Genomic DNA, 23321 nt, shown 5'->3' on the forward strand with positions numbered 1-23321 from the left:
AAATCAGTTTAAACACTTTTTAGGCCTAATGCAAAACCGAATGACTCATTTAGCCTTTTCAAAGCCCCCTACAAATGAAAGAGCAAACTGTTACAGTTTTTTACCAAATTGTCCAATGACTGTATTTTCCCACAAGCTGGGTTAAATGGCAGATAAAGTAACTATTGCTCTTCCCGTAAAATTGTGTCACTTATCCTCCATCCACACAAATCAAGGTAATGATGTCCTCAGTCAGGTCCCAGGAACATCTTGGGGGGCAGGCTGGGCATCGAAATAAATGGTGGAAGCTCAAATCATTGATTACACTAAATAACATAATGAGTCACAGTAACAAATTGTTGAATTTGATTTGAGAGTCATAATATATTAGGGTGACCACATTTAAAATACCAAAATGCAGGACAACAGGATGTTATTGTGGGACATTCGCCGGACAGTTTAGCCTACCGTACATTAATACAAGTATTTGGCAGTTTTGGGCGGATGATACTTTTTGTGGACTATTCAGCTAACCATCCTAAAATCTCAAAAGAAATAGGTGGTGTTTTTATGTTATGTTGAATGCTGATGAATCATTACATGATCTTCCAAGACTGATTCAAATTAAATCACATTTTATTTGTCACATGCGCCGAATACAACACTGGATCTTACCTATGTACAAGCCCTTGAATATAACTTTCCTAAACGAGCACAATGCACCATTGTGAGAAGTGGCGGATAACACTGTATACATTCATTGGTCATTTCAGAGGTTAAAAAAAACATGCCATGTAGCTGGCCGGCAGCTAGATGTTCCAAGGTGGTAGCTAGCTACTGCCACACTGTGGTTATGCATGTCATTGCATCATACACCCATATTTAAAATGGAAAATGCAAGCAATATGTCAAAAACGACATTAGTTCAAGTGAATGGTTTCTATTAAAGGTACAAAATAAAAGACTACCACATACTTATTCAAATGGATACGACACCTGCAATAATGAAATGTTTTTCTTCTATTTGTTTTTATGGCTAGAAGGGATACAGCTTTGGTCAAATTAAAGTCAAAAGTTTTTGTTTTTTTGCATTTTGGCTAACCTTAATCTAATCATCTCAACCTGCTATGTTATTTATCCTAACCTGACAGTGCTGCGTAAATTCTCCTGACCTGCTACGAAAATTCAAATCTGACATTAATTTGACAAAAGCTGGAGTCCTTCTAGCCATGACGACGTTTACGTTACAACCGTGTTGCCAATCTTGCCGAGCCATCTTGTCACAAGAGGACCACAAAGGAAATACGTCCTAGACTTTATTGCGTGTTATCCTATATGATTTTACTCATGTGCATATGACATGGGTGTCTTTTTAAAGTTTTATGTTTGCTTGTTTTTCAAATTATCGAATTAGGTAAACAAGCCTAAAACTAAACATCCTTGCCCACGACCAATGAGCATCGCCTTTTTCTACTTCCGCTGACGTGAGATGACTTTCAAATCTTTGGCGGTTGACTGGCGTTTGATAACTTTTCAACATATGTCAACTGCTTACACGAATTAACATGGATTCAACTATGGCGAACCTTCTTGTTGGGCTTTCAGTCAACATCCAAAGAAGCGACGGTAAGCTGTGTAGCTAACATTTTTATTATAATGTTACCTTTTTATTTGACTAGGAAAGACATATTGAGACCTAACATTGGCTAGGTCTCTTTTTCAAATGTGCCCTGCAATACAACCAAATATACACGTTACGTTAAGGTGGTTAGCTAGCGTTAGTAAGTTAGATTTGCCTCCCACATGATTTTGCTTCTTAGTTAGCAAACATTAACGTAAGTTATGCATTTGGCTGTTATTTGTTATATTAGCTACAGTAGCTAACTTTATTTTTGTGTGTGTGTAAGTCAGTTACTGTACAGGGGAATGAGTTTAACACAGCTAACGCGTTAGCCGAATTTACTCAACACAACGTTAACTGCGAATAGCTAACGTCGTTACCTGTGTGGTTGTTGATTTACAGTAACTAGCTATTAGTCTGTCATTATTCCAGGTAACCTTACCTACTGACTTTAAATAGTTAACATTAGCTATTGTAGTTACAAAGAAACAAGATGGCTAAAGACTTTAGTAAATTTAGCTAGGTACAGTAGTTGACTTAGCTAAGGTTAGTTGGATAGGATAATGATGAAGTCATCCGTTGATTGTTTCTTTTAATAGTATAACGTTAGTTAGCTAACGTTACCCTTTTGTAGAAATGGTTGACTACCGTTACAGTGGAGTAGCTAACGTTGGTCCAGGCAGGGCATTGCACTTTGACTAAACTCTACGGTGAAGGAAGTTTCAAATGAACTCCACCAACTTCTTCCCCGGTGGAGTTTAGTCAGCTAGTGATTGGTGTGAACTTGCTAACAGGTGGTGTAAAGTGACTGATGGCTGAATGTGTTTTATAGGGCGAGTGCATCCTGCAAACGTCAAAACTGTTGATTCCACAACATCTATTGTAAAGGTTGAATGGTTTGAGAAATCTGTATGCAGGGGAAAGGAGGTAAGTGGTTCAAGAGTGCCTTGTCTATGTTACAGAGAACAATTAACTTAAAGTGCTTTTAATCTTGACTGATGCATTTTTGGGACCATATCAACAGTGGACTAATGAACAAAATACTAACATGTTTCTTTGAGTGAAATATCCCCTTTTATACTAGTTTGAGTGACATGTAATACGTTTGGATTTATGTAAGCGCTATGCTATGTGCTGCAAGTTTTTATTTTTTTATAAAGAAACTGATGTTTGTTGACATACTGCTGCTATTCCTGTCTTTTAGCTCGAAATGAATGAATTATGGTCCCTGAATGAAGAGCTTTTTGAGCACATGAAATCCGCTACTACACCTGCTCCTCCAGAGAAGGTAAGCATACTCTAGGGGTGGGCCTAGGAACTTGAGGTTCAAAGTGTATTACATTTGAAAGTTGATGGTCCTAAAGTCAGGAACAATGTTGCTTACGTGTGTGATTTTATTTTCTCCAGAAATATGAAAGCCGTCTCCGTTCATCCAGGATCCCTGCTCCTTCCAATCGTAAGTGACTTGTCTTGAGAAGTTATTATGCTTAGTTAGAACAAGTTTTTTTTCTGGGGGGGGGGGGGTAGAAAATACTGTGAATTCAGCAAAAAATGAGTTTAGTTTATGAAAATCTGTTAATTTATGAAATCTGTTCAAGTATTCCCATGAATAAAAAAAGAGACGTGATTGTGTCTGTATGAAAGGTATGAAATTATTGTTCTTTTCAAATATCTTTTTGGGCTTAGTTGCGGACAATTTGCAGTGAACTAATTACTGTAATTATGTTCCGGCACCCCACCATTCGCCCTGACAAAAATCAGCCTGCGGCTGAATCTAGTTGCCTACCCCTGTTTTAGTGGTGTGTGTAAGATGGTTAATTATGGATATTTCCTTCATACGGTTCTGCTCAAGTGGGTCCTCCTGAGGAGACAGGTTTGCATGCAATGCATGTTCCTCTCTAAACAAATCATATGCTAAATCGCATTATGAGATGGAATCCCATATAGGGCTGTTTTCCTCAGTTATACCTTGATTTGAAGATACAATCACATATTGGCCTGTATCTTCAGGTGCATAATAACTCTTTAATCAATGGTGCACAATAAATTTACACACTTGGTGTTGAGTGGAACTGCCCTTGTAGTGGGACAGTACGTAATCTGTACATAAATAATTGATTAACTTTTTGGTATGTAATGGCTACCAATCATGTACAGAGAAGACCTATACCATACTGTTTACAACTAGAATTCCATTTTGTGACAATAGGTTCCAAAATATGTCTTTGTTCAATATTATATCAGCCTACTGTGGTTGACACTATATAGACATACACTGAGTATACAAAACATTAAGAACAGCTCTTTCCATGACAGACTTACCAGGTGAAAGCTATGATGCCTTATTGATGTCACCTGTTAAATCTACTTCAATCAGTGTAGAGGAAGGGGAGGAGAACAGTTAAAGAAGGATTTCTAAGCTTTGATATAATTTACACATGGATTGTACATGTGTGCAATTCGGAGGGTAAATGGGCAAGACAAAAGATTTAAGTGCCTTTGAACTGGGTATGGTAGTAGCTGCCAGGCGCACCAGTTTGTGTCAAGAACTGCAACACTGCTGGGTTTTTCAAGAATGGTCCACCACCCGAAGGGGTATCCAGCCAACTTGACACAACTGTGGGAAGCATTGGAGTCAACATGGGACAGCATCCCTGCGGAACGCTTTCAACACCTTGTAGAGTCCATGCCCCAATGAATTGAGGCTGTTCTGAGGGCAACAGGTGGGGTGCAACTCAATATTAGGAAGGTGTTCCTGATGTTTGGTATACTCCGTGTATTTGTACAGTAAAGTGACCCTAAGCAGTTTTGTTAAGGGTACTAGCACTCTTTCTAGTTCAATGCATTCCACAGAGGGCCGAGTGTCTGCGGGTTTTTACCTTTCAATTAAGACCTCGACAACCAGGTGAGGTTGTTTTAGGATCCTAATTGTTGCGAAAGCAGCAGCTACTCTTACATGTGTCCACATGAAATATGACTTAATACAGAACATTATTAGACAAGAACAGCTCAAGTACAGAACTACATACATTTAAAAATGGCACACATTGTCTACATATCCATACCTACACACTATCTAGGGGAGAGGCATTGTGCCATGAGGTATTTTGTTTAAAAAAAAAAGATATATATATTTTTAAACCAGGTTTGCTGTTCATTTGAGCAATATGAGATGGGAGTTCCATGCAATAATGGCTCTATATAATACTGTACGCTTTCTTGAATTTGTTCTGGATTTGGGGACTGAAAAGACCCCTGGTGGCATGTATGTGTGTCAGAGCTGTGTATAAGTTCACTGTAAACAATTTTGAATTTTCCACATGTTTCTTATATAAAGAAGTGATGCAGTCACACTCCTCAACTCTTAACCAAGGGAGACTGGCCTGCATAGTATTTATATTAGCCTTCTGATTACAATGAAGAGCAAGACGTGCCACTCTGTTCTGGGCTAGCTGCAGCTTAACTAGGTATTTTCTTTTCACCACATGACTGGACAATAATCGAGATAAGACAACTAGAGCCTGCAGGACTTGCTTTTTGAAGTGTGGTGTCAAAGTCGAGCATCTCTTTCTTATGAACAGACCTCTCCACATCTTTACAACCATTGAATGTATATATTTTGACCGTGACAGTTTAAAATCTAAGGTAACACAAACTCAATTTGTTCAACAGAGGGGAGATCCTTACTAGAGGAATTAGTGACCTTAATTCATCAATCAAGTACAAGGGTGGATCGAAAATTCGCGGACACTTGGCTCTCCATGGAATGAGTTTGACCATGGCGTATGGCATGCCTGATTCGTCCAGCTAAAATTGAACACATTGAGAAGTAGTAGTGGAAAAGAAACTGGCCAGCTGTTTACTAGGCCTACATTGAAATCATGATATTTATATGGTTTAGTGTCTAGTGCAGTGGTGGAAAAAGTACCCAATCGTCATACTTGAGTAAAAGTAAAGATACCGTAACTTCTTATGGCTGCAGGGGCAGTATTGAGTAGCTTGGATGAAAGGTGCCCAGTGTAAACTGCCTGCTCCTCAGTCCCAGTTGCTAATATATGCATATTATTATTAGTATTGGATAGAAAACACTCTGAAGTTTCTAAAACTGTTTGAATGATGTCTGTGAGTATAACAAAACTCATATGGCAGGCAAAAACCTGAGAAAAAAATCCAAACAGGAAGTGGGAAATCTGAGGTTTTCTAGGTTTTCAACTCATCACCTATCGAATACACCGTGGGAAATGGGTCAGTTTGCACTTCCTACGGCTTCCACTAGATGTCAACAGTCTTTAGAACCTTGTCTGATGCTTCTACTGTGAAGTGGGGCCGAAGGAGACGGGAATGAGTAAGGTCTGCCATGAGCTGACCATGCGCGTTCACATGAGGGAGCTCTGTTCCATCGCACTTCTGGAGACAATGGAATTCTCCGTTTGGAACATTATTGAAGATTTATGTTAAAAATATCCTAAAGATTGATTCAATACATCGTTTGACATGTTTCTACTGACTGTTACAGAACTTTTTGACATTTCGTCTGCTTTTAGTGAACACGCTTCGTGACTTTGGATTTGTTTACCAAACACGCTAACAAAAATAGCTATTTGAACATAAATGATGGACATTACCGAACAAAACTAACATTTCTTGTGGGAGTCCTGGGAGTGCATTCCGACGAAGATCAGCAAAGGTAAGTGAAGATTTATAATGCTATTTATGACTTTTGTTGACTCCACAATTTGGCGGGTAACTGTATGGCTTCCTTTTGTTGCTGAACGCTGTTCTCAGATTATTGAATATTGTGCTTTTGCCGTAAAGCTTTTTTGGAATCTGACACAGTGGTTGCATTAAGAACAAGTTTATCTTTAATTCTATGTAAAACATGTGTCTTTCATCAAAGTTTATGATGAGTATTGTATTGTGTATTGTATTGTATTGTGTAACATGAAGTCCTATGAGTGTCATCTGATGAAGATCATCAAAGGTTAGTGATTCATTTTATCTCTATTTCTGCTTTTTGTGACTCCTGTCTTTGGCTGGGAAAATGGCTGTGATTTTGCGGTGACCTAACATAATCGTTTGTGGTGCTTTCGCTGTAAAGCCTTTTTGAAATCGGACACTGGTGGGATTAACAAGAAGTGTATCTTTTTAAAATGGTGTGAAATACTTGTATGCTTGAGGAATTTTAATTATGAGATTTCTGTTTGAATTTGGCGCCCTGCACTTTCACTGGCTGTTGTCATATCGATCCCGTTAACGGGATTGCAGCCATAAGGAGTTTTAAAGTACTTTACACTACTGGCCTAGTACTCTGGACGGTTCTGACTTAGAATATGTGGACAACTACAAATACCTAGGTGTCTGGTTAGACTGTAAACTCTCCTTCCAGACTCACATCAAACATCTCCAATCCAAAGTTAAATCTAGAATTGGCTTCCTATTTCGCAACAAAGCATCCTTCACTCATGCTGCCAAACATACCCTAGTAAAACTGACCATCCTACCGATCCTCGACTTCGGCGATGTCATTTACAAAATAGCCTCCAATACCCTACTCAATAAATTGGATGCAGTCTATCACAGTGCCAACCGTTTTGTCACCAAAGCACCATATACTACCCACCACTGCGACCTGTACGCTCTCGTTGGCTGGCCCTCGCTTCATACTCGTCGCCAAACCCACTGGCTTCAGGTCTATATCTCTCTGGTCACCCCCAAAACCAATTCTTCCTTTGGCCGCCTCTCCTTCCAGTTCTCTGCTGCCAATGACTGGAACGAACTACAAAAATCTCTGAAACTGGAAACACTTATCTCCCTCACTAGCTTTAAGCACCAGCTGTCAGAGCAGCTCACAGATTACTGCACCTGTACATAGCCCATCTATAATTTAGCCCAAACAACTACCTCTCCCCCTACTGTATTTATTTATTTATTTATTTTGCTCCTTTCCACCCCATTATTTCTATCTCTACTTTGCACATTCTTCCACTGCAAATCTACGATTCCAGTGTTTTTTACTTGCTATATTGTATTTACTTCGCCACCATGGCCTTTTTTTTGCCTTTACCTCCCTTATCTCACCTCATTTGCTCACATTGTATATAGACTTATTTTTCTACTGTATTATTGACTGTATGTTTGTTTTACTACATGTGTAACTCAGTGTTATATGTGTTGAACTGCTTTGCTTTATCTTGGCCAGATCGCAATTGTAAATGAGAACTTGTTCTCAACTTGCCTACCTGGTTAAATAAAGGTGAAATAAAAAAAATCAGGATGATGAACAAGAGTTATTAATCATACCAAGACTACTTAATTCAACTGTAGTGGTTAAGGTGTTAGGCTAACTGTACTCTTCTACTCAGTTCCACTTCCTAGAAAGTCCATACGGCAGACATGCTTGTTCCGGGCCCCTGCTCCAGTCTCTGAACCTGCTAAGACTAAACAAGATTTCCTGTCTTCAGAGTATCCAACCTCTGTCCTCAAAGCTTCTGGTGGGGGTTGCTTCTCATTTTGTGCTTTCTGATTTCTTGCCTATCCCTTATATGCTGCCCCCAGATCTGTTTGTGCTCTTGCCAACTCCATTGCTGTCATTGTCGAGTGACAGGGAGTTGGCATGACACAAACCGACTCGTGCTCAGGCTATGTTTCTTACTTTCATTCAAATAATGAATTCCATTACCCTCAATTTTTTCCCCCTCTGTCTTCTTGATATTCAACATGCTTCATTTTCCAGGTGTGCCCAACCGAGAGGGGAAGAGGAACGATCAGAGACAGACTGTTGTCCTGCCACCAGTCAACGAGACCAAGAGTGTCTTAGTCACCTCAAGTGAGCTTTAGGAACTTTGAGTCACACATCACTGTTTATCGCTCTGGACATGTATTCATAAATAGTTTTAGAGGAGTGCTGATCTACGATTAGTTTTGCCTTATAGATCACAATTAAATGGACATTAAATGGACTGGGGGACATGATTCTAGACTCTGAGATGCCCCGCTATTTTCGTGAGCATCATTCATCACATTTGATATCTTCTCTCTTTCAGACAAACGGAGATCCGTGGTACCCACAGACATGAGCAAACCAGTGAACAAAAGATTGTCCCATGCAGTCAAGAGTTCTGACATGGTGCCCAAGAAGGGAAAGGTATGAGACATTGTATAATGTTTACATGGTACTATTGTCCTGTGGAAATTAGCTTTCGTGAAGATGCAGACCCAGTAGGTCTATAGCTAACTTACCGTCAATTCCTGCAATTCATTTCTATTAGAGATGCACCGGCATTACATTTTTTAACGATATCCGAAATTTTTCTTGCCAAAAAACAGATAACAAGAAATTAGCGGCTTTTTTAAGCATTCTAGTACCGTTAAATAGTTAACACACACGCACATGGACACAGAGGTCTAAAGCACTGCATCTCAGTGCAAGAGGCGTCACTACAGTCCCTGGTTCGAATCCAGGCTGTATCACATCCGGCCGTGATTGGGAGTCCCATAGGGCGGCTCACAATTGGCCCAGCGTCCTCCGTAAATAAGAAATTGTTATTAACTGACTTGCCTAGTTAAATAAAGGTTACACACACACCACACTGACCAAAAAGTTATTTTGTTGGCATTTACATATGTCCCCATTACCAGTAAAGCATCATCAAGACCTATTTCTTTCACATACTTGCTGTGCTGTTTCATTCTCACATTCTCAACCAACAATGTTTTGTCCAGAATATGACGGCACATCACATACTAATTTAACACGTTCATACATTTTTTTACGTGGTTATTACACATTGATTACACATTTCATGTCACATCATTCATCGATACGTATGCTATGATGCTGGTAAAGTTGTCTCGCGCACCATCAGTGCTAGTCAAAAAAAGAAAGCTAGCTAGCTCATGGATGCAAACAATGTTCTTCCTCAAACATAGCAAAACGACAATCTGTTTCAGTAGCGATAGTTAGCTAGCTAACTATCTAGCTAGGTATCATCTAAAATAACCCTAATTTATAAGATTTCTTATTTGATTAATGGTGGTCAAACCCATCTATGTGAAGCTACCCACAATAAGAATTAGCCACAATGTGGACTTTGCGGTTAGCCTTCAAAATAAAAGTATGTCAGAGACAGTGATGCAAATGAATACAAATAGTATAATTATGCCATAATTGAATAGATCGTGCTAAACGAGGTTGGAATGTTGTATAAAATCAGCAAAAGACACATTGTTAATTTGACAAATCTGAAATCACGCTGGTTGTATTATACTTTGGATTTGCATTGGGGGCATACTTATTTCACTGTACAGCCTTACCTATGGATTGTGGATCAATGACATTTAAAAAAATATATATGTATTTAACGAGGCCAGTCAGTTAAGCACTAATTCTTATTTACAATGACGGCCTAGGAACAGTGGGTTAACTGCCTTTTTCAGGGGCAGCACGACAGTTCTTTACCTTGTCAGCTCGTGGATTCGATCTAGCAACCATTCGGTTACTGGCACAACGCTTTAACCACTAGACTACCTGCCGCCCACTGGGGTATTATACTTTTGAATTGCATTGGGGGCATTCTTATTTCACTGTACATCCTTACCTATGGATTGTGTAATAATGACCTGGGGTATCAGTCTACTCCGTGACACCCAGAGAACAGTAGCGTCGTAGCTCTTATTGCGGGACTCTGAAACAACTGTGAATGGAGCCACATTTATTGTCAACCTTTGTGTATTGAACACTATTCCAGAGGAAAAACAATACTGTGTGGATGTTTTGGAGCCTGATAACTCAGAGGAGTACGTTGGGAAAAAATATATTGGGTATGGACTAGACTGATACCTCATTTCATTGATCCCCAATCCTTAGGTAAAGCTGTACAGTGCAATATGAATGTCAATACACACAATAGGCTGACTGGGGAGGTGATTTCACACAGTCACAGTCTCGCGATAAGAGCTACAACGCTAATATTTGTGTAAACTCTTCACATTAGTGTTCTGTGGGTGTCACTGAGTAGACTGATACCCCATTTCATTGCTTCACATTCAAACCTTGTTTAACATTATCTAGTCTAAATATGGCATGATTCCACCAATTGTAACCTTCTGCATCACTTTCAAATAGGTACTTTTTTATTTTGAAGACAAACCGCAAACGAAACTATTGTGCCTAATCCTTATTGTGGCTAGCTATACAACACGGTCTGGTTGAGCCTCACTAGCCAGGTGAAGCTAGCTGGCTGCTTATAACGTTAGCTTTGGGCAATCGGGTTAAGTAGCTGGCTAGCTATATATTTTCATGAACTGAAGTTCAATTTCAATAGGCAGACAAGTGGCTACCTAGCTAATACTTACTCACAAGGATTCCTAAATCATTGCTAAGAATAATGAAAATGACTGCAGTTTCTACTGGTCATTGTTTTCAGGCTGGTTGTATTGGTGCTAGCTAGGTACCGAGCTAAAGCTAGCTAGCTACCCCAGAAGTTGCAGTCGAGCAAATAATGCTTTATTACCAACACAGTGTTGTAAACACATCATTCGTGGCCGGTATTTGCTTGTTTGCAGGCTTTGTACAGCTTTGACAGTGCTACTGATAGTAGTGGTGGCGCTTGGCTTGCACGTGCCAATTCAGAACACACAACATTCAATAATAGAACTGTGTTATTTGACGTGTATATTTTTTGACACGCAAAGACCCAAACGGCGTTCCATATGGTGTGAAGCTAATAGCAGTGACGCTATTACTGTGTAACTCCAGTAGGAAAACATCTGGAAAAATAGCACACTTGGTAGTCTAATCAATTTTTATTTGTCACACACATGGTTAGTAGATGTTAATGCGAGTGTAGCGAAATGCTTGTCCTTCTAGTTCCGACAGTGCAGTAATATCTAACAGGTAATCTAACAATCCCCAACAACTGCCTAATACACACAAATCTAAAGGGGTGAATGAAAATATGTATATGGATGGCCGAGCGGCATAGGCAAGGTGCAATAGATGGTATATAATACAGTATATACATGTGATATGAGTCAATGCAGTTGCATTACCAGGCGGTGATACAGCCTGACAGGATGCTCTCGATTGTGCATCTATAAAAGTTTCAGGGTTCTGGGTGACAAGCCAAATTTCTTCAGCCTTCAGAGGTTGAAGAGGTGCTGTTGCGCCTTCTTCACCACACTGTGTGTGTGGGTGGACCATTTCAATTTGTCTGTGATGTGTATGCTGAGGAACTTAACTTTCCACCTTCTCCCCATGCTTTTCTTTCAATGTGGATGGGGGGTGCTCGCTCTGCGTTTTCCTGAAGTCCGTGATCATCTCCTTTTAATTTTTTTGATGTTGAGCGAGAGGTTGTTTTCCTGACACCACACTCACCACCTCCCTCCTCCTAGTGTGTACCGGTGCTCGACCAGTCGCGAAAGCCAATATCACTCATGACCGAGAACGGTTGATTGTCAAGGGCAATGAATTCCATTATCTTGGTTAATGGATTTCGCCTTTGAGTTGTCTCGCTTAAATGTTCTTACTCTTTCAAATGACTGCTCGACTTGTTGGCTGCTCGATGCACACATCAGACATTGTGGGCTAGGTTAGGAAAGCTGTGTTGCGCAAAATTTTACGTGGTGTCATTACGTCATATGCCTACATTAAATAGGTATGCACGTCAGCTTTGACATCAGTTTTCCACATCGGTTTTAAACTAGTGAAAGCATTTACTAAAATATTTTTAAATACTACAGACACACCAGTTTATCACTTTTCTTAAACATGTAGTTCTGCTTCCTGTAGTTTGGAGACACAAACCGACCGAACAAGCAGTTTTACCAGATGATTGAAGACTTCAGAGAGACCTTGGAAGTATTTCCTTTATCTCCATCGGATACGGTAAGATGAAGAACAGGTGTTGAAATGTGGAAGGTCATTTATAATTATTGCTTATATTAGAGAATGTATCTTAAATTATTATTTTTGGTCAACAGGTTGAAGCTCATAGAATTTGTGTGTGTGTTCGCAAGCGTCCTCTCAACAATAAAGGTATGCTTAATTGTCTGAAATAAGTACGTTTTAACTCACTCCTTGTATCATCACGCTGCATCTTTGGTCCATTCTAATGTTGAGTTTCTATGTGTGATTGTCTTAGAGGTGACCAAGAAAGAAATTGATGTGGTGACTATCCCTGGTAATGGAACGCTGCTTGTTCATGAACCCAAGCAGAAAGTGGACCTGACCAAATACCTGGACAACCAGGTCTTCCATTTTGACTACTCCTTTGACGAGTCATCCACCAATGACTTAGTGTACAGGTATTAATTTGTTTTCTAAACAATATTATGTTCAGTTTATTTTACAATTATTTGCCGATTTCAAAACGTTCTGTTCAAATACCGTTTGCATGTATGTTCTCGTTATGAAGTTTTTTGGGTGTATCAACATTACTTGTTTTTGCAAGACAATCACATACTTGTATTTCTTAATGATAGGTTTACCGCCAAGCCTCTTGTCCAGACCATCTTCGACGGAGGAATGGCAACTTGTTTTGCTTACGGCCAAACTGGAAGTGGTAAAACTCACGTAAGTCTTTCCCTTTACCTGTCAGGTTGACACTAGCAATTTTTTCTCATGTAAAATTTGTGCCCATCTTTTACCCTATTCAGACAATGGGAGGAGACTTTTCAGGGAAGAGCCAGAACAGTTCCAAAGGGATCTATGCCTTGGCAGGTAAATGATTGACTACTTTCTATCAGCATCAACATTACAATATTGGCTTAGTTATCCTTTTTGATTGTTTTCTGGAAATATTTTGATAGATATTTCTGAGGTCACTACTAAAGAATAGATCTTTCCACTTCACATTTTAGATGTTTTTTTTGTGTACGTAAATGTTATACATGACCTTTACTTAGGCCATACTTCCATGATGTCTTTCAGTGTCTTGTAACTCCTTGTTCCTCTTACTTGTTGTTTAGCTCAGGATGTGTTCACCCTTCTGAAGCAGAGGAGATATTCCAGTCAGGACCTGTGCCCCTATGTGACCTTTTTTGAGATCTACAATGGCAAGGTGAGAAGGAAGCGCTCGTAGTACTCCTCAAGCAGCTTGGGGATTTGGTTTTGTTGTTGGTGGAGAATCCATCATAATTGGAACAAATGTTTAGACTCATTTTAGATATGACTAAGGCTGTGTCCCAAATGGCAACCCATATAGTGAACTACTTTTGACCAGAGCACTACTAACACACTTGGCTTCCCATATGCAGGTGTTTGATCTGCTGAACAAGAAGGCCAAGCTGCGAGTGCTAGAGGATGAGAAACAACAGGTCCAGGTGGTCGGCCTGCAGGAGATGTACGTGTCGTGTGCGGAAGACGTCATCAAGATGATTGAGATGGGCAGTGCATGCAGGTACATATGTTTTGACTCCACCCGGAGTATGTTCAGTGAGGTGAAACATTCAAAATGTTAGATATACATGGAATGAATAGAGCTGACAGGATTCCCTATTCTTCTTGACGCACAATCATATCTTGTCAACACTACACATTTCCACCTGAATGTTCTGGAACATTGCGCCCTCCTGAACAGACCCCTGGTTTTCCCTCGCTCTGTCTAGCATGTGTGTTGTCTTCCGTTCCTGTTTTGTATTTTGACAAATATGAATATCTCATCTAACTTTAGCATACTAAAGCCCTATAGAGTCCTTCAGGATGCAACTTATTTTAATGTGTTAGCAACTAAAGTAAGTGTGTAGTGATTTATTTGTGACGATGATTTGCTGCATCTTTCTCAGGACGTCCGGCCAGACGTCCGCCAACGCCAACTCGTCTCGCTCCCACGCCATCCTGCAGGTGATCCTGCGGAGGAGAAACCAGCTGCACGGGAAGTTCTCCCTGGTGGACCTGGCGGGGAACGAGAGGGGCACAGACGTCAGCAGCAACGACAGACAGACCCTGGTAGAGACGGCCGAGATCAACCGCAGCCTGCTGGCTCTGAAGGTGAATACATCTACTGTCTACTACTACAACTACTAGCCCACTGTTCTTCTATTTTTCACTCTTTAGAAATCCTTTTACCTGATGTATTCATTTGTGTACACACCGTAGCAAAATGTTTTGCATCAGAAAATGGGAGCAGGTGTTTCTAATTGGACATGTTCAGTTAGTCCCTCTGTTGCAGTCTGTTTTCTTCTGTTTTGTGCCTAGTGAATATGACCATGATCATATAGCAGGTATGAACCACATGCATACCACCTGTATATACAGCAAAAGCCCTCATAAATGTGTAGGCAATGTCAAGATTATCAATGTAACAATATCTTGTGACTTCAAAATAAAATTATTATTTGAGAATATACACTGAGCAGCTTATTCTGCAGGGGGTTTCTTTCTAAATGTAACTAAGTTTAGAGCTGTGAGCTGCAGCTCCTCACTCATTCTAAGCCAGGGGTTTCCAAGCTTTTTGGGCCCGCGACCCCATTTTATTTATATATATATCTCAATCAATCAATGAATGTATAATAATAAATAAAGTAATCAATGTTTACTTTTTTAAATTGGTGCTATTATTCTATTACAAATCAGTCTGACAGTACTTTTGACAGTATTTCAATCTGAAGGAGGTATGGTTTGAAGTGACTGAAATGCATCAGAAAGGTATTGGGATCGTCAGGCAATAATGTGTAGAAAAGATTTTTTTTTTTTTTTTTTTTTTACCCTGTCTGATTTAGTGCCTGGTCTTGTCCACTCTGTTCTCATGAATCCTTTGGCTTGTGGGCATTGTGGAAGGAAAAAGCAGACTTCTACGTGTTCCTGAGAGTCGTGTCTTTCAGTGGTGGGGGTCATAATACTTTGTAGTTTAAGCTGTTCAAAGGATAGAGCCACATTTTGTAGGAAGAAAATCACTGTTTATTACAACCGCATCTAGTGGCTACCAGAGGTTACTGACGTAACCCTGGTTCTATGGACAAAGCTTTATTTTTTTTAAATTTCCGTTTCTCTTGTGGGGGGTCGCGACCCCTAGTTTGCAAAATGCTGGTTTAAACCCTACTTTCTCCCTCTCCCTGTAGGAATGTATTCGCTCCTTGGGGATGGACAGCCACCACATACCCTTCAGGATGAGCAAGCTGACACAGGTGCTCCGAGACTCCTTCATCGGAGAGAACTCCAGGACATGCATGGTAAGGCTTAACTCCTCCTCTCTGGGCTTTAGTTTTAGAGGCACAATCTGAAAAATGGCTTATTATTAGCTACTAATGGTTATGGGGAGCAGGTAGCTGACTAGTGGTGTTTATTCACAGCAGTCTGATTTGGGGGTACAAGCTATTGGCCAGTCTTACACTTTTTGCCATGATGCTCCTATACTGTCCACATCTAAGTGATGGGAACAGGCCGTGGCTGGGGTCCCTGATGATCTTTTTGCCCCCCCCCCCCATGGCGTTGCAGGTGTCCTGGAGGGTAGGCAGTGTGCACCCAAGGGTGCGTTCGGTTGAGCATACTATCCTCTGTAGCACCTTGCAGTCCGCGCCGGTGGAGTTGCCGTACCAGTGTGATGCAGCCCGACAGTATGCTCTCGATGGTGCTCCTGTAGAACACTGCGAGGGCCCATGGAGACAGGCCACATTTTTCCCCCCAGCATCCTGAGATTGACGAGTCTTGCCTTCACCACGGTGTCTGTGTGGTTTGACCATTTCAGCTCCTCGGAGATGTCAAGTTCCTCGGCGTACACATTTTTGATAGTCTCCATGGTGGCTCCATTGATGAGGAAGGGGGCGTGCCTAGCCTTGTTTCTCTTGTCCACAATCGACTCCTGTTTGTTTTTCTGATGTTGAGTAGATATTGTTTACCTGGCACCACGCCGTCAGAGTACTCACATCCTCCCTGTAGGCAGTGTTGTCGCTGTTGGTAATCAGGCCTACTACTGTCGGGTCGTCAGCTAATTTTTTTTTTTTTTTTTATAAATTTTATCCCATTTTCTCCCCAATGTTCGTGGTATCCAATCGCTAGTAATTACTATCTTGTCTCATCGCTACAACTCCCGTACGGGCTCGGGAGAGACGAAGGTTGAAAGCCATGCGTCCTCCGAAGCACAACCCAACCAAGCCGCACTGCTTCTTAACACAGCGCGCCTCTAACCCGGAAGCCAGCCGCACCAATGTGTCGGAGGAAACACTGTGTACCTGGCCCCCTTGGTTAGCGCGCACTGCGCCCGGCCCGCCACAGGAGTCGCTGGAGCGCGATGAGACAAGGATATCCCTACCGGCCAAACCCTCCCTAACCCGGACGACGCTATGCCAATTGTGCGTCGCCCCACGGACCTCCCGGTCGCGGCCGGCTGCGACAGAGCCTGGGCGCGAACCCAGAGACTCTGGTGGCGCAGTTAGCACTGCGATGCAGTGCCCTAGACCACTGCGCCACCCGGGAGGCCGTCGTCAGCTAACTTGATGGAGTTGGAACTGTGTGAGGCCACTCAGTCGTGGGTGTACAGGAGGGGACTAAGGTTGCACCTTGTGGGACCCCCGTGTTAAGGATCAGTGTCGAAGAGAGAATGTTGACTACCTTCACCACCTGGGAGTGGCACGTCAGGAAGTCCAGGACCCAGTTGCATAGGGAGGAGTTCTGTCTCAGGGCTGTGAGCTTTGTGGGAAACTTAAGAGGGCACTATGGTATTGAATGCCGAGCTGTAGTCGATGAACAGAATCCTCACATATTCATTCCTTTTGTCCAGGTGGGTTAGGGCCGTGTGCAGTGCAATGGCATTTGCATTGTCAGTGAATCTGTCGGGTGGTTGGCGAATTGGGGAGGGAAGAGGTGACGTGGTCTTAACTAGCCTCTTGAAGCACTTCATGATGGAAGTGAGTGCTACGGGTCGCTAGTCATTCAGTTACTTTCCCTTTCTTGGGCACGGGGATGATAGTGGACATCTTGAAGCAGGTGGGGATAGCGGCCTGAGTTAGAGAGATTGAAAATGTCCAAAAACACAACAGCCAGCTAGTCTGTAAATGCTCTGAGGGTGCGGATAGGGATGCTGCCTGTGCTGGCAGCTTTGCGAGGGTTAACACGTTTGAATGACTTAGACATCCTCTGTGAAGCCCGTAAATATGTAGCCCTCGTTGTCCTCAGGCACTCTCCTTGTCGTCTTAGTCATCATTGTGCTCAAAGCGTGGGGAAAAGAGTGTCTAGCTCATCCGGTAGGGTGGCGTTGGTGTCCGTGACGTGGCTGGCATTCTTTTTGTAATCTGTGATCGTTAGGAGCCCCTGCCACATACGACTCGTGTCCGACCCGCTGAATTGCTCTTCCACTTTGTTCCTGTAACTTAATATCGGCTGTAATGTTTTCTTATGTTCCAGATTGCTATGGTGTCTCCTGGAATGGCCTCATGCGATTACACTCTCAACACACTACGCTATGCAGACAGGTACACTCAAACCCATGAATGGATAGTAAGTATCTTGTTATTGATTTTCAGTGGTAAATGTTTCTTATGTATTTTGGTCCTTGTCATAGAGCAAAGGAACTGAATGGGACATCCAGGGTGAATGATGCTGATCTTCCCAAGAAGATTGATGAGATGGAAGTGGAGAACAGCTCCTCAGAGGAGGTGAGATCAAAATACCTTGGCTGTGATAAAATAGTACTTTTTGGTCCACCAGCCACTGGCAGGTAGTTTAAAACATCGACTCACCACTCAATAAAATGCAACTAAAATGACACCTACAAAACACAAACGGACGAGGATGCTTTGTAATGTTTCTAAAACAAATGTATTACTACTAAGAAGTAATGTTGTATATTGTTTTCATTTCATATTTTTTGTGATGTGACTCTTAACCAAAATATCAAAGATGAGACAACTGTTCACCTGCTCCTTTAAGGTTGGGAGGTTACCATGGTTAGACATGTTTGTGCCTGTGAGATTGTCTGATTAGGAGCAGCGTTGTCTTCTCTTCCCTAGCAGTTGAAAAACAACCTCGCTTGTGAACGAAACTATTTTAAATAGCCAGGAAACACAATACAAAGTCTCAGTTCAGTAGACTTTCATTTCAAGTAAGTTTTCAGCTTTTATGCCTCTGCGCAGCTCTAAACATGCTCACGGCCCCCAGGCAGTGTTGCAGTGCGAGGTGGGATAGGCTATAGGATTCGTATTTTGGCTTTGTGCGATTTTATTTGATCAGCTATGACACACAACTGCAGATATACTTTGAATACAGCTACTGCAGCATTTATTTGACTATAAATGTGATGTTGTTTTTATTCACAAAAGCGAGTGAAGTGCTCACACAGTGGAGCCCTGACCACCTTACCCACCAATGCCAAATTTTACCTGCATTTTGCAGTGGCGTTTGTTAATTTTAGACCCTGACTAGGAAGTGGGGTGCCATTTCAGATACATCCTATTAAGTTGCTTGTCACAAGAAAATGTACTTTTTAAAGAGATGATACTAGATACTTCCTGGTCTTTAGTCTGACATAGTATCAAGTGGACATTAGTGATGTGTTCAAGAATATTAACTCGCAGTCTTGTTTGCAGGACTCCATTGTGCCCATGACCGACATGTATGAGGCCATCTCCCAGGTGTCTGAGCTGGAGGAGTTAGTGCATGAGGAGTTGACGGTATACCTGTCTTTTTTCTCACCTCGTCTTAAAGGGAAATTACACAATTGTTCTACTTCATATTCATCATCTCTAGCACCACCCCAACATCAATGTATGTGAAAATGGTGCATTTCTATGTTTGTAGTAAAAAAAGAGATGTTTTTCCAATGTCATCACTGGTGTGCATCGTGATTTTAACCAATGGAGAGTAAGTATTGCCTACTAAATGGTTGTCATTGGAAACGCTTATCTTTTTTTGACAAAAAAAGCAATGCGCCATTTTCACATTGTGCTGCAGATGAATATGAAGTTGAGAATGTGAAATTTCCATTTTGTATTTATTAGGGATCCCCATTAGCTACTGCCAAGGCAGCAGCTACTCTTCCTGGGGTCCAAACATATTAAACCACTTACATTACATATAAAACAAAAGCTAAAATAGTACATCATACAACATTAAACCACTACATATCTACAATACAAAATGTTTAATGCAACAATATCACAATGCATGCGTCTGTACCTTTTTGTGTGTGTCTCTTCACAGTCCCCCGTTGTTGTGGGGTATGCATGGGTGTCTGAGTTGTGTGCTAGTAGTTTAAACAGACAGCTCGGTACATTCAGCTTGTCAACACCTCTTACAAAAACAAGTCGTGATGAAGTCAATCTCTCTTCCACTTTGAGCCATGCGAGATTGACATGCATGCCATTAATGTTAACTCTGCGTGAACTTTTAAGGGCCAGCCGTGCTGCCCTGTTCTGAGCCAACTGCAATTTTCCCAAGTCCCTCTTTGTGGCACCTGACCACACGACTGAACAGTAGTCCAGGTGCTACAAAACTAGGGCCTGTAGGACCTGCCTTGTTGATAGCGTTGTTAAGAAGGCACAGCAGCTCTTTATTATGGACAGACTTCTTCCCATCTTAGTTACTGTTGTATCAATATGTTTTGACCAGGACAGTTTACAATCCAGGGTTACTCCAAGCAGTGTAGTCAACTCAACTTGCTCAATTTCCACATGATTCAATACAAGATTTTTAGTTTGGAAATATTTAGGACTAATTTATTCCTTGCTAACCATTCTGAAACTAACTGCAGGTCTTTAAGTGTTGCAGTCATTTCAGTCGCTGTAGTAGCTGACGCGTTTAGTGTTGAGTCATCCGCATACATAGATACACTGGCTTTACTTAAAGCATGTCGTTAGTAAAGATTGGAACATTAAGAGGCCTAAACAGCTACCCTGGAGAATTCCTGATTATGTTTGAGAGGCTTCCATTAAAGAACACCCTCTGTGTTCTGTTAGACAAGTAACTCTTTATCCACATTATAGCAGGGGGTGTAAAGCCATAACACACATGTTTTTCCAGCAGCAGACTATGATCGATAATGTCAAAAGCTGCACTGAAGCCAATCAGTCATTTGTGTAAGTGCTGTGCTTGTTGCGTGTCCTTCCCTATAAGTGTGCTGAAAGTCTGTCAATTTGTTTACTGTGAAATAGCATTATATCTGGTCAAACACCATTTTTCCCAGAAGTTTACTAAGTGTTAGTAACAGGCTGATTGGTTGGCTATTTGAGCCAGTAAAGGGGGCTTTACTATTCTTGGGTAGGGGAATGACCGTTGCTTCCCTCCAGGCCTGCGGGCAAACACTTTGTAGTAGGCTTAAATTGAAGATGTGGCAATATCATCCTCTATTATCCTCAGTCATTTTTCATCCAGTGGGTTTTGTGACCAATGAGCCATTTGATTCAATGAATGATGGAATGGAGTTTGCCTTTTTTCCCCAAAATGTCTTTCTAAGGTGCTCCAAAGATTTTTACTATCATTCTTCTATATAATTTATTTTCGCTTCATAGTATAGTTTTTATTTAGTCACATGATTTCTTAATTTGCAGTACGTTTGCCAATCAGTTGGGCTGCCAGAGTTATTTGCCATACCTTTTGCCTCATCCCTCTCAACCATACAATTTTTTAAATTCCTCATCAATCCAAGGGGATTTAACAGTTTCAGTCATTTTCTTAATGGGTGCGTGCTTATTAGTAACTGGAATAAGCAATTTCATAAATGTCAAGTTCAGCGTCTGGTTGCTTCTCATTACACACCACAGACCAGCAAATATTCTTTACATCTACATATGAATCACGACAAAACTTATTGTATGACCTCTTATACGCTACATTAGGCCCAACCTTTGGAACTTTGGTTTTCCTAGATATGGCTACTATGTTGTGATCACTACATCCATGGATTTGGATACTGCTTTAAAGCTAATTTCTGCAGCATTAGTAAAGATGTGATCAATACATGTTGATGATTTCATTCCTGTGCTGTTTTTAAATACCCTGTTAGGTTGACTGACAACCTGAACCAGGTTGCAGGCACTGGTTACAGTTTGAAGTTTTTTCTTGAGTGGGCAGCTTTTAAACATTCTGAACCTGTAACTGCACCAATTTTGGCTTAGATTGAAATATAATCAAAGATTTGACACATCAAATGACTTTGTATTGCATGAGTAAGTTCCATATGTCTTTTTTCTTATGTGTTGTCCAGAGGGCCAGTGATTTTCTCAAGCCAATGGAGATGCCATCATATGACATTGAGGCTGGGGTGACAGATATTGTGGACTATGCAAGAAAATTACTGGGTATGTGAATGTGTTGAGTAACCAGTTACTTTTCTAGTTCCATTTGCCTAACCTGATATCTAAAGCCAATGTTGATCCCAAGTGTGCCCTCTAGATGTTCTAACTTTGTGGCCTTGGTTTACTCTTGACAGACACAGTCCTGGCATTGCAATATGCCATCGATGGCGAGCGACTGGCAAGGATGACCCCCAATTCAGGTTATTGCTGAGAGGGACAGCCACTCGACTTGTTCACTTGGAAATATGGTGCTATTAAAAGTACCATTGAGTTGTGAATGTTTTATCATGCAGTTACTATTGTGCAAGGGTTCAATTGGACATAAATTCATTTCTGCTAACTTTAATTAATAGCAAAAGAAATAAAACATTACCTCTAACATTTAAAGCCTCTCACTACATACCATAGATGTCCATGAAAGAATGTTAACAATTCATGTTTTCAATGTATTTGTATACAAAATGGAATTTTGTCCTGTTTTTAAAATGATTTGATTAAAGTTTTTTTTATGAATTCTATTGATATGTCATCCTTAAGGTAATGTTATTTTGTTGCATTTACCAACCAACCATTTGCCTGATGCTTGTGTTCTAATGTTTATTTTGTTAAAGTATTTTAAATGTTTCCCTGTGTTTGTACACATGCTTACCCCCGAGCTGCATTCTAGCCCCATGACATCAAGAGGCAGCTGGAGGATGACCCATGCACCTCTGCCTAGCACTCAGTGCGGGGGCTTTTCGCCCCTTTTCTCCTTCTTGACCCCAAACCTCCACTATACACAAGTCCATCTTGTGTATACACACACCCTGCAAGCAAAAGTTGATACATGACAAATCAAAGCCCTAATAAACAGCTCACACTGAACAATTTTCCCCAAAGGATAAAAATAAACAAATTCTGCCTGCAACTGGGTGGCCCTACTGCATGGTGTGAGGCCTTGTAGTCAGCACAACTGTTTCCTATGAGCACAACCCCAGCCCCCATCTCACTGGGTGGTATTCTCCTCCCTTCTCCCAACCAACCCTCCCCCAACCAGCAGTCTGTCTGCTCATTTTCACAGGCAAGCGCAATGCGAAACACTTTCCAATGGCCTTGTATACCACAAACGTAAACTTTTTTCTTTGAACTCGGCATCTCAATAATGGTTAACAAGAGCACGTCGGTTTTTGGTTATTCTTTCCTTATTTGTGATGACATGCTGCTCTGCTTTTTGGGTTTGTTTTTTTGTTGATAGAAAATAATTTGTTACCCGGACCGCACGTAACCACATCAACTATGGCTCATGGCCATATCTATTATCAGCCTCATTCTTGATGTCCATCTAGTGTTGTGTTGCAACACTACACTAGTTTCAGAATTAAATTTCCCATTTCTTTGCGCCCTTTTCACCTGCTTGCCTCGGTCATTTGGCAGCTCCCTTTTTACTATAAAATAGAGATCAGAAACAGCACTCCCAACAGTGTGATTGGTACTTTCCTATAGTGATAAGTGTAGT

General features: G+C 41.1%; 1 protein-coding gene across 1 annotated transcript; it reads left to right on the forward strand.

Moving 5' to 3' along the window:
• The first annotated feature begins 1321 nt into the window (after nt 1–1321).
• LOC120020361 (kinesin-like protein KIF2C) lies at nt 1322–22344 on the forward strand. Its single transcript, XM_038963957.1, has 21 exons — nt 1322–1605; nt 2433–2527; nt 2805–2888; nt 3008–3056; nt 7963–8091; nt 8334–8426; nt 8644–8744; nt 12390–12485; nt 12581–12635; nt 12742–12904; nt 13082–13172; nt 13256–13319; nt 13568–13659; nt 13856–13998; nt 14384–14588; nt 15659–15769; nt 17940–18007; nt 18097–18190; nt 19121–19204; nt 21736–21829; nt 21961–22344. The coding sequence occupies exons 1-21, from the start codon at nt 1545–1547 to the stop codon at nt 22035–22037; spliced, it is 2049 nt and encodes a 682-aa protein (XP_038819885.1). The 5' UTR covers nt 1322–1544; the 3' UTR covers nt 22038–22344.
• Nucleotides 22345–23321: the final 977 nt, after the last annotated feature.

Source organism: Salvelinus namaycush, chromosome 25, assembly GCF_016432855.1.
Source record: "Salvelinus namaycush isolate Seneca chromosome 25, SaNama_1.0, whole genome shotgun sequence".
NCBI lineage: Eukaryota > Metazoa > Chordata > Actinopteri > Salmoniformes > Salmonidae > Salvelinus > Salvelinus namaycush.

Coding starts and splice junctions, on each gene's coding strand:
- LOC120020361 (XM_038963957.1), top strand. CDS start 1,545: ATGGATTCAACTATGGCGAACCTTCTTGTTGGGCTTTCAGTCAACATC. Junction 2,889..3,007: donor CACCTGCTCCTCCAGAGAAG/GTAAGCATACTC, acceptor TATTTTCTCCAG/AAATATGAAAGCCGTCTCCG. Junction 19,205..21,735: donor TAGTGCATGAGGAGTTGACG/GTATACCTGTCT, acceptor TGTGTTGTCCAG/AGGGCCAGTGATTTTCTCAA.